The sequence below is a fragment of the Myotis davidii genome, unplaced genomic scaffold (genome assembly GCF_000327345.1).
Source record: "Myotis davidii unplaced genomic scaffold, ASM32734v1 scaffold555, whole genome shotgun sequence".
In the NCBI taxonomy this organism is placed as follows: domain Eukaryota; kingdom Metazoa; phylum Chordata; class Mammalia; order Chiroptera; family Vespertilionidae; genus Myotis; species Myotis davidii.
In genome coordinates, this window is record NW_006286315.1 from 18,118 (window position 1) to 29,067 (window position 10,950).

General features: G+C 53.6%; 1 protein-coding gene across 1 annotated transcript in view; it reads left to right on the forward strand.

Annotated features, from left to right (window-relative positions):
- KCTD5 (potassium channel tetramerization domain containing 5) overlaps positions 1-7,278 on the forward strand; it is a gene marked incomplete at its 5' end in the record, with an annotated part of 15,306 nt that extends 8,028 nt beyond the window's left edge. The window contains 2 exons of the mRNA XM_006757922.2: positions 1,795-1,853; positions 5,538-7,278. Coding sequence (XP_006757985.1) covers positions 1,795-1,839 — 45 coding nt within the window. The remainder of the gene's footprint in view (positions 1-1,794; positions 1,854-5,537) is intronic.
- Positions 7,279-10,950: the final 3,672 nt, after the last annotated feature.

Here is a 10,950-nt window from a genome sequence, read left to right on the forward strand (position 1 = left end):
TGAGAGAATCATCAATCGGCTGCCTCCTGCATGCTCCCCACTGGGGATCGAGCCTGCAACCCAGGCATGTGCCCTTGACCGGAATCGAATCTGCAGGCTGACGCTCTATCCACTGAGCCAAACCGGCCAGGGCTAGAACCAGAAGGATTTTAACTGATCACATTAACCCGGGGCTCCCAGGGCTTTTCGGACTGGCTGGCCACCACCTGCTCAGAACCACCCCTGTGAACCTTTTAGGGTCTTTCTTGGAGGTGTGGGCTTGGCAACTAACAGCAGAGTCACTGACTGCTGGCCCTCCACTGGCTCCAGGCAGCATTCTTACCATCGCAAGATTGTCCATGCCAGGGTCCACCGAGTCCTCAAGTCCCCACCCTCCCTTCTGCAGTGCTTGCGGCTAAGTGTTCAGGTGTGGGCTGTCCTGCTGCTGCTCAGGACAGGACAGCATGGGGGATGGGGCAGTTCCCCTACAGATGCGGGCACGCCAGGGATGGAGGAGTCACGGTGCCAGTTCCTGGGACATACCTCCCACAGAATCTGGGTTGGAAGGTGAACCCACCTCCCTGCGATCCCCCAGCCTCATGGGAAGGCACATCTCTCTCTGAGCAATTGCAGGACTCATAAGTTGTTTATTTTTAGAAGCTTTTATTTCTGAACTTCACAAGTTTTCATAGCCGAGCTCAGCAGGGCAGCCACCCAACCTCATTTCCTTCAGGTGGTTTTTCAGCTGCAGAAGAATGTGTCTGTGCTATGAGGGAGCTCCTGGCATGACCCCAAATTTCTTTGTCATTGAAAACACGGCCCTATTTCTCTCTCTAAAAATACCTGGCTCTGAAGTGTGGTGGCCACAGTGACTTCTAAACGGGGGCAGTGGCAGGAGTTTCCGAGGATGTGGAGCGCGGTTGGGTCCTCTGGAAAGCCATGGAAAACCATTGGGGCTGGACTGGGGACACCCACGGGCAGCGGGGTTGTAGCAGTGCTGCACGTCCTGAGGGTAGTGAATGTCACTACTGCGGTCTTCCCTGTTCACCAATGAGAGCCTGCAGCCATAACAGCTCCCTTGTCACGGTGGCAGTGGCTGGACAGAGCAGGTGGGGGTGGGGCGTCCCTTAAGGGGAGTGGCCCCCACAAGAGCTACCACACCCACCACCTGCTGCAAGTTAGGGGCTTCCCAACCCCTCTCTGATTCTGTGTTTTGCCAGAAGCATTTACAGACCTCACCGCTGTTATGCTCACGGTGACGATTTATTACAGGGAGTACAGAGGGAGGATTCAGATCTACCAGGATGCTCCCATAGCCTCTAAGTCCAGAGAGTTTACTGGGCTTGGTCCCGTAGACATGATTGATGATTAATCACCCACATACCTGATTGCAATCTCCAGCCTCCTGGCTGATTGATCCTGCCTCCCATCACATTGTCAGACTGTCCACGTGTAACCAGGAACCGAGTGCAAAGCCCAGACCTCGGTTAGGGCAAGGTTCAGTTCTTCACTACGAAGGGGGAAGGACTACTCGGGCACTTGGGAGTGCCAGGCCCAGGGACGATGGGGCAAGGGAGCTGCTTGAGCCCCGTGTTCCTCCATGGGGTGATCTGGTCATGTACGTTCGGGGCCCAGGCCCCCAAGATGAGGCTTGGTCTGTGGTTTACTGTACAGAACAATGGGAGTTCCTGGCCCTGAGCATCCGTGGTCCCTGAGGACTCTCTGGGCCGGCTTCCCTCTGCTGGCCCCTGCTTTGCCCTGCACTGATGGTGTCCTCTCTTCTTCTCCCTTGCCGCATGCTGTGTGCCGAGCCAGAGTGATGACGAGGAGACGGGTCACGATGGGAATGACTCAGATTAAGTGTAAATGTCCTGGTGAGCTCTGCCGCCCTTGCAATGGACCCCATACCTCAGTTTCCTTGACCCAGCCCCTCCTCTGCTGTGTCTATCTCATGCCTGTAGTTGACAGAAAACTTTCCACACTAGTTGCCAGTTGTGTAGACCTGCAGTAGAGCTGGCCTGCCTGGGAGTGAGCTGTCTGTCCCTGTAGGACGCCTGTCTGGGTGAGACAGACCTTCGCTGGGGGGCCTGAGAAGGGTGTCAGGCCTCCTCACCAGGCTGCTAGCCTTCCCACCCTGTTGCTGGGCCATGTGCTCGGGGCCGAGGAGGCGGCTGTGATGCAGAAGGTGGACTCTGATCCTGAAGCCAAAGTCCAGAGTGCCTCTACTCCCAGGCGCCTCGGGCAGAGGATGCCGGTGGAGCATGTGTGGGTCCTCTCTGTGTGCCTCCTTAGGCCCCAGCGGCTCCTCACTGCTTTGCCACCTCCCAGCCTCTCTCATTGCCTGAGATTCATAGGCCCAGCTGGTTCCAGAACCCAACTTCATTCTCTGTTAGCAGGAACCACCTGGCCTACTCCCTTGGCTTGCACACAGGAAGTAGAAGCCCAGAGAGGGCAGGTTGAAGGTGGGTGAGCCAGGCATCATCCTGGGGTCCCCTTCTCCCATCAGGGACCCCCTTGTAGGCTGAGCCCTGCAGGTTGGGACCCTCAGCCTTTGTCCTGAGAGGAGCTGAGAAAGGCAGGAGGCACTGAGAGGCCGACCCTCTGGCCATGAGAAGTTTAGACTGGGGGCTTTTTTTACACTTTCAGTGGTTGGTGGTTTTTTGTTTGTTTGTTTTGGTGGGGGGTGATTATATAACTACATAACATCCTCCATTTTGCCATTTGACCCATAAATCCTAAAATATTTTCTTATATGATTATATGACTCTTTAAGAAAATGTTTGCTGAGCAGAGGTCTAGACCCGTGGCCGGCAAACTGCGGCTCGCGAGCCACATGCGGCTCTTTGGCCCCTTGAGTGTGGCTCTTCCTAAGCCTTAGGAGTACCCTAATTAAGTTAATAACAATGCACCTACCTATATAGTTTAAGTTTAAAAAATTAGGCTCTCAAAAGAAATTTCAATCGTTGTACTGTTGATATTTGGCTCTGTTGACTAATGAGTTTGCCGACCACTGGTCTAGACCAGCTGCCAGAGCCCAGGACATGCAGCATGAGCTCCATCTATCTTCTCAAACTCTTTAGCATCCACATTAGGAAGAATGTGAAATTGATGCTAGTGCCCCATTTTTGTTTGTTTTGTTTTTGTTAATCCTTACCTGGGGATATTTGGATATTTTTCCATTGATTTTTAGAGAGTGGAAGGGATGGGGAGAGAGAGAGAAATATTGATGTGAGAAAGACACACCCATTGGTTGCCCTGACCAGGGCCAGGGATCGAGCCTGCAGCTGAGGTACATGCCCTTGACTGGAATTGAACCTGGGACCCTTCAGTCCATAGGCCAATGCTCTATCTACTGAGTTAAACCAGCTAGGGCTATGCTAATACTCTTAATTCAGTGCATGCAAAAAGTATTTTAATTTGAACCTAAAAAATCATTGGGATACTTTATGCTTCTCACTTCAAAGTCTCTGAAATCAGGTGTATAGTGTGTCTTTGTGGCCCTTCTCAATTTGGGGCCACATCTTAGTTGGCCCAGCAGCAGATGGACAGCAGGTCCTAGACTTTGGCCTGATGGTGACCACTGATGGGAACTGTGATAGGAACCTGGCGAGGCTTTAGGGGAGCCTGCATGAGCTTGGAGGAGCTGTACCTACTGGCACTGGGACTACATCGGGGAGGGACAAGGGGACTTCTTTCAGCTCCCCTTCTCAGTTATTGATTTTGCATCTGCTGGCTGGAGCTGCTGTGGTGGCCCACATTAAGGTCTGGGCTGTGGGAGAGGTGGGTGTGGGCTGATCACAGAGCAGCCCTGGAGCTGCCCTAGCCTCTGGATCTGCCTAGGCCTGCCTGTGGGGTGCTGCTCGTGGTGCATGGCCTGCCCTGGTCCCTGAGGCGGGTGGCCCAGGTAAGAGCTGTGTCCAGGGCAGACAGGTCCTCGGAGGAGGGGTCTTCTGTCCTCATTAGGAGATAGTTGTTGGGGCTCCTGCTCTGGCAGGGCAGCCCTTCCTGTATTGTCACGTTGCTCTCAAGCCACGGTCCGGTTATGTGGGCCTCCTCGTGTGTGGGCCTCATTGTTTTCACCACTTAGTCCTGCAGATTCAGTCACTCCCTCTCCTCTGCTGGGCTCCCACAAAGTGAGGGCAGCTCTGTACTTCATGGGGCCCTGCCAGCCCTAGCTCTCCCTGCAAACAGCAAAGATAAAGAGTCGCAGCCTGGGGCTGTGACTGGCACCTGGGGGCAGGAGGGACTTGCAGGGGCTGATCTGGGCCTTTGCTCCCCCAGCACAGCACAACGGAAGGTATGCCTTGCATGGGCTGCCTGAGCAGCCCCAGAGCTCTCAGACTCAGGGGGCCCAGACCTGTGGACAGCAGGGGTGGAGGGGTATCGAGACAGCTGGAGCAACTCCCAAGAATTTGTGCCTTTTCTTGAGTCATTCGGATGAGCCTAGATGACTGAGGGACTGTACCTACTAGGGGCGATGCCCCGGCTGTTGAGTTGGGGGCCAGCAGGGCGCTCGGTGTGAGCCTGAGGATTTTGCCTCTTCCCTACAGGGTCTTGCTGGGGGGCAGTGAACCTCACTCTGGCCAGAGCATCCATGTGGGTCTGGGCCTGGCACAAGCAGAACTGGCTCCCTTCCAGGGCATATCCCTGTGTTGTGCCTGGGCCCAGGGCTCAGAAGCACACAGTGTCCTCGAAGCCGTATCTCTCAGCCCTGAAATTCAAGTGCAGAAGGCCGCTGGGCGGCTCGCTGTTACACTGCTGATGCGATCCTAGGGAGGGTCATCTTACAGCATTGGCCTTGGCTAGGCTGGGCTAGGCCGGGACTTGTGGCCTATCTGTCCTGGTTACCCGATGCTTAGCAGCCATACTTGATGTATGGAAACAGCAATATTTGCCAGCCCTGAAGCCCCCACCTAGGGACACAGGGTGGTTCCAGCTCCTCCACCGGTGTGGGGTTCAACTCCATGGGCATTTGCCAGTGCACAGGTGTGTCCCCAGGTGGCTCCAGGCCTTGAGGAGCTCCCCAGTCCAATTTGGAAGTGGATGGGATGCACAATTGATCCCAGTGGTGAGGGAAGGGCTGGGTGGGATGGACGGCTGCTCTGGCCCTGAAATGCCAAGGAAGAGTGGGAGGGAGAGAGGCGGCTGTTGGCAGCCCATGGGGCCTGATAAGGAGCTGTCCCCCCTCCAGCCATGCCTGTGTTCCTCAGACCTCCTGGAGGAAGCCCGGGAGGCACCTGGTGGAGGCGGGAGCATGCCTTTCTGATGTCAGGTTGGGATGGAGGGTTGAGAGAGTTGGAGGGGCCAGCCCCTCGTGTAGGCCAGGAGGTATGCAAGCCAGGCCCCTACATCGAGGGTCAGCTGGGCTGAGCCCCAGCCTATTCTCAGACCTTAGCTGTGGTACTGGCTTCCTCAGGCCCCTGAGCCGAGCCGTCTGTAGGCGGATTGGGGTCTGTGGGCTCCACTTCCTGAAGCAGGGCACTTGGTTCCAGGCCTGCGTAGTTCCCACCTCCCTGTGCAAAACCCAAGTCCTCATTCTCTGCATTTGGCATTTTCAGATTTTGCAAGAACGAGGTTCAAGGATGTGAGGAGCACAATGTTGACAGCTGATGAAACGTTTTCCTTTTCCCAAGATGAAATGAACTGCCATGTCGAGGAAGCTTGGCCGTGAGAAGAAACCTGCTTTTGACAATTTTCTATAGAGATCTGGGTGTGAATCCTTTTTTGCCTCTGAGGTGGGTGGTGAGAGACGTGACCAGCTGTCCAAGGCCGGGCATCCCCCACTAGGAGGAGGTGTGCTGGCCAGGCGGGCGTTGCTATGGGAGCCTTCGCTCGGTTTTTCCCAGTGCCACACAGGCCCGAGGAAGGATGCTCCTGACCGACCCCTTTAATCACCGAAGATCATTTAGAGGACAGCGTTCTTGGTGCTACATAAACAGTCTGTCATGGAGCCTGGGCCTTGCTGGTAGGAAGTGGTCACAGTGCTGTGGCCCCAGGCTCTGGGTGTCCGCTGGTCACCCCACCGCACCAGGCCCTGGTTCTCGGGTCAGAGTCATGCCCAGGTGTGACTGGTTCTCGCAGCCTTGGGCAGCTTTTGACAGAGGCGGCCTCTGTATGTTCACTACTTCCTGGACCCCACCCCACGGCTGGGCCTCCTTCAGAGCCATGTTCCCCTGGCCTGACCTGGCCTGGAACAGTCAAGTCTTCTTCACTTGTATTTTCCAGGCAAGAGACCTTTGCATCTCTTATTTCCAGTGTGGATAGACTTCCCAATGTTTTTACTTTTTAGAAATGCCTAAAAGTGTTGCTGCATTTTGGATTGATCTGTTAAGTCCTTTAAAGGGAGGTAGAAATTTTGTTCCTCCCACCCATGGGCTCTTGGAGGAGCTGGCGCTCGTCAGTGCCTTTGTCTCGCCTGGGATGGCGGTCAGGCGGGAGGCCTGTCCACCTGGCTTCCGGAGCTGAAATTCCGGGTCATGTTGAAAATTGGATGTTTACAGCGCATCACACATATTTCTCTTTCTTGCCGGCTCTTTCATTTTCTTTGTATAACTATGCAGTTCTCTCTGATATTTCTGGGATGTTTGAGACTCCACACATGGGCTCTGCCCACCTTACATGACATTGGAACTACTAGGATTCCTTTAAAACCTGCAGTAGCCACATGCTTTGAGAACAGACCTTTCTGAGCTGGTCGTGGAAACTGTTAGAGTCTGGGGGACCTGGCTCGGACCAGCAGCTCTCTGCTTCCTGACCTACGGCTTCCCCCGGGAGCTGTGCACACTGACACCGGGGCTGCTGACATGTCGGGCAGAGTCTGGCACGTCTAGTTTCAATGCTTCCGGAGGCATCTCACCTGTGCCCTCTTCTTCTTTGCCAATAAATAACCTGATTAACCAAGTTCTCCAGCACCTAGGACTTACCTACTCCTTTTTGTAAGGTCTGTTGTATGTTGTTAAATGTTTGGCTTCAACCATTTATAGCAACCTTTCTATAGGGCATATTTAGCCCCTGGTGACCCATTTTCCTCATGGAGCCTTGGGAGGAGGGCGGCCTTCGTGGGCTTCAGGGTATACCTGTGGGGCACTGCTGGCCGCTTATTGTTGTTTAATTTGTGACCTTGACATCATAGATAGGCTTTTTTTTTTAATTTAAAGATAGTAAGACCTAATTCACTAAAATTTATTCTAAGGGGATATTTATACTTTTATACTTTTTTAGGTATCCGTATTTTATCAGCTGACAGTTTAATGCCTAAGTTTCCCCTGAAAATAGCAAATAAAATTGTGTATTTATGAATGAGCAGAGCAACTGTTAATATCTTAAACTGCATGGAAAAGCTCTTGGCGACACTGGACATGGTTAGTGGCCAGGGTGGAGCTGGGCCATCCACCTGTCTATTACTGACCAGCCTGGGGATTGGCTAGGGGATGAGTGCAGCACATGTCGGGGGACAAGATCATCTTTGAGTGACTTATTTTAAAGCACTGATGCCTCATCAAGTTTAGTGTGTCCACCTGTGTTGTCTCTTACTCTGGCCAGATACACCAGCTTCAAATTCCTTCACGTCCTTGGGCACTGCGAGCCTCCCACCCCCAATGCCACCCTCCCCGCAGTCGCTCTGGCTCCCACTGGTGGCCGCTGTGGGATAGCTCCTGAGATGCTCTCCACGCTTTAGGGAAATTCCTGTTCCTGTGTCCTCTGGAGAGCTCTGGCTCTCTGAGGCTGGCTAGGATGTCCTCGATCATCAGGTTTTGGAGTCTCCGGCAATCCACACTTCCAGCCTCTCGGGAGTGTCTGTCTTGTTTCCAGGTGTGGGGCCCCTGGCCAGGCTGGGTGGGGACCTGTTCTGCCTGCCCAGGCTGGGGGTAGGAACTGCCTGCCCGGGGGCTGGGCTCGTCCGTAGCTCCGTGTACTACAGCCCAGGCACATGGCAAAGGACTCCAAGTTCTGCCCTGAGGAGTTTGCTTTCTGAACAGACTAAACTTGGCATCACCCAGCTCCCTGATGTCAACAGCAAACCTGCACATGTCTCTAGTTCCCTCTGCCAGGTGGGGACTTGGGAGAGGTTCCAGAGTATATCGGGCGTCCCTGTCAAAGTCCTCAGATTGTCTTCTGTTTAGCCAAGGACTGGAAAGGAAACAGCCAGCTAATCTGGGTCCGGAGGTTGATGAGGGAGCCCTGCCCCTCAGTCCTCATTCTCTAGGCACAGCCTGCCTGACATGGGGTGTGTGGGGAGGGGCAAGTGACGGCTTCCGGGGCAGCCTTGGGGCCACCAGCCCTGTAGCTCCAGGAAGCCAGAGGACAGACAGGAGGGGAAGGCGGGTGCTTGGTGTGTGCAGGCTCCCTTCGAGGATCCCCAGCTGCTGGGCCTCCTGCAGAGCCCATGTCTGGAACCTTCCAGGGCTCTGCACAGGGCAGGCACCAACCCTTGACCCCTTGCTTTGCCCCTCCTCTCCCCTGTGTTTACTTGTGTCCATCCAACAGGTGCTTCTGGCATCTTTTGTCTTGCCCTGAGCTGGTGGCAGTGGCTGGTGGGTGCCCTGTTACCCACCCGTCACTGAGCAATGAAGAGTTCAGCCTGTAGGGCAGCTGTTAGTCCCATGGAGCCTGTGGCCGGCCTGCGGGCGCTGAGGCCCAGGTGCGCCTTTAGTGGAAGCAGTTCCACTTCGCACCTTTGGAACGAGCTGTGCTTCCCTGAGACAGACTGAAACTCTGACACATGCACAACCCCCGGGTGGAAGAGGTGAGTCTCTGGCTTTAGGGGCTTTGATTTGCACCCCCTCTTGTCCCCTGCTCCATGCCTCCTGAGCACCTGAGCTCTTGGTGGTGCACAGACCTAGGGCTCTGCTCGAGGCACAGTCAGGCATCCTGCTACATCAGAGCCATGGCTGACCTCTGGTCCTTGAGGCTAGAAGGTTCTCCAAAGTGTTCTTCCTGCTACTGACCTGGACCTGGTCCTGCCACACCCCGCCTGGCAGATGGCTCCTGGGGTACTGCTTGGAGACAGTGGAAAGTGTGTCAGAGCCACATCTCTGCCAAGGGTGGGAAAGGGGACTGGTGACAGATGGGGGCATGTCTCTCCTTAACCTCCGTTCACAGCACTAAGTGTGTTGTGAACTGTGAAAGGCATGAAATACATCTGCTTTCCCTTTTAATCTCCTGGTCTCTCCAAGAGTATTTGCCCTTCCTCTCCGCAGTCCTCTGGTCGAGCATCTGCTCTGGGTCTGGGCGGGGACAGTGTTGGGGGAGCCCAGGGATGGGGGAACTGTGCCCTCGGTCATGTGCTGGCCACCACCTTGGCTGCATCAGGGGCCCCACCTGGGACCCCAGACTCACCCTCCCAGCCCAACTGGGCGTAGTGTCACTGGAGGTTAGGCTGCCCTGCCATCTGTGCCCCTCCTCATTAGCCCCACAGAACCTGACCAGACCCCTGCCCTGTAGTAGATCAGGAGCGGGTGTTAATGGGGGAATCCAGGCCACAAAGAAAGCTGGGACAGCAGGCTGGAGGAGGCAGAGAGAGGGTGGCAAGTCCTCTGAGAAGAGCCTGCTCTTCACCCATCTCCAGGCAGTAAGGCTTCATTCTGGCCTCCCCCAGAGGCTGCAGGGGGGCTTTCCCCCAGAGACGACTTAATCTCCAATCACAGGCCTGAAGCATCCCTTTTTTAAAAAAATATGTTTTTATTGATTTCAGAGATGATGGGAGAGGGTGGGAGAGAGAGAAACATCAATGATGAGAGAGATTCATTGATCGGCTGCCTCCTGCACACCCCTGCTGGGGATCGAGTCCGAAACCCGGGCTTGTGCCCTGATGAGAATTGAACCGTGACCTCCTGTTTCATAGGTCAATGCTCAACCACTGAGCCACACCAGTTAGGCATGAAGTTTTTTTTTTTTTGAAGGTGGGGTTTGTTTTTTTATTAGAAAAGAAAAAATAACTCCTCAGAATCTTAATAAGTGGAAAGGAATATTTCACACTCAGCACAGACACCAGGATACAAAATTACAAGTGTTTAGCCCAGTGCTGTCCCCCTCCCCTCAAAGAGCAGACAGGAAGGAGACTGGAAGCAAACAAGCAATTCTGTAAAACAGAGACTTCAAATCCCTGCAAATATGATAAAAATCTAAATTGGTTTTGCTTAAAAAATTTTTTTTAATACATCAAAAGGCCTGTTTTAGTGACATGCTAGTTTCCCAGAAAACAACTCAATACCCCCTTGTCGGTAACATACATGCTCAAGTAGACCAGCCAACTCATATTTCTAAACCCCTGTGCATATATGTGTCTTTATAAACCAAAGCCAGGGGGCTTGGGTGACTGCTGCTGTTTGCTCCTGTTAGCCAACCATGTCCAGAAGGGCAGGCAGAGCACAGAGAAACCCTTAAATGGTAGTGAGGGTTTAAGAGCCCCTAACAGCCAACTTTTCAAGCACTGCCACCCTCACCCCCCCTCAAAAGGAGAGCCTTATTTCTAACCAGACTCCTCGCCTCAAATTTGGCTCCCAGTGACCAGAACGGTTTTTCCCCTTTAGAAAAAGCACACACATCCACACACCCATATATATAATTTTTTTCTCATTTAAATACAAAAAACACTACTCTGATTTGTGTTATAAACGGAGGACCAAGCAATGAAAACATTTTCTTGGAAGGTAGGGCTACCCATTCTGTCCCTTTATGCTGAGCTTACCTTCCAGTGAGGGCACTCAGCCCAGGCCAGGGAAGCAGGTCACTGCAAAGGGTCACAGTTGGCAGGTAAGAGGGCATCTTCCTGGCTGCTGCCCCCACCTTTCCTAGTTCTCACTTTAATTAGAAAGCTGGTTATGCTCTAGCCGGTTTGGCTCAGTGTCTATCCCAGCCGTGGGCAAACTACGGCCCGCGGGCCGTATCCGGCCCATTTGAAATGAATAAAACTATTGAAAAAAAAGACCGTACCCTTTTATGTAATGATGTTTACTTTGAATTTATATT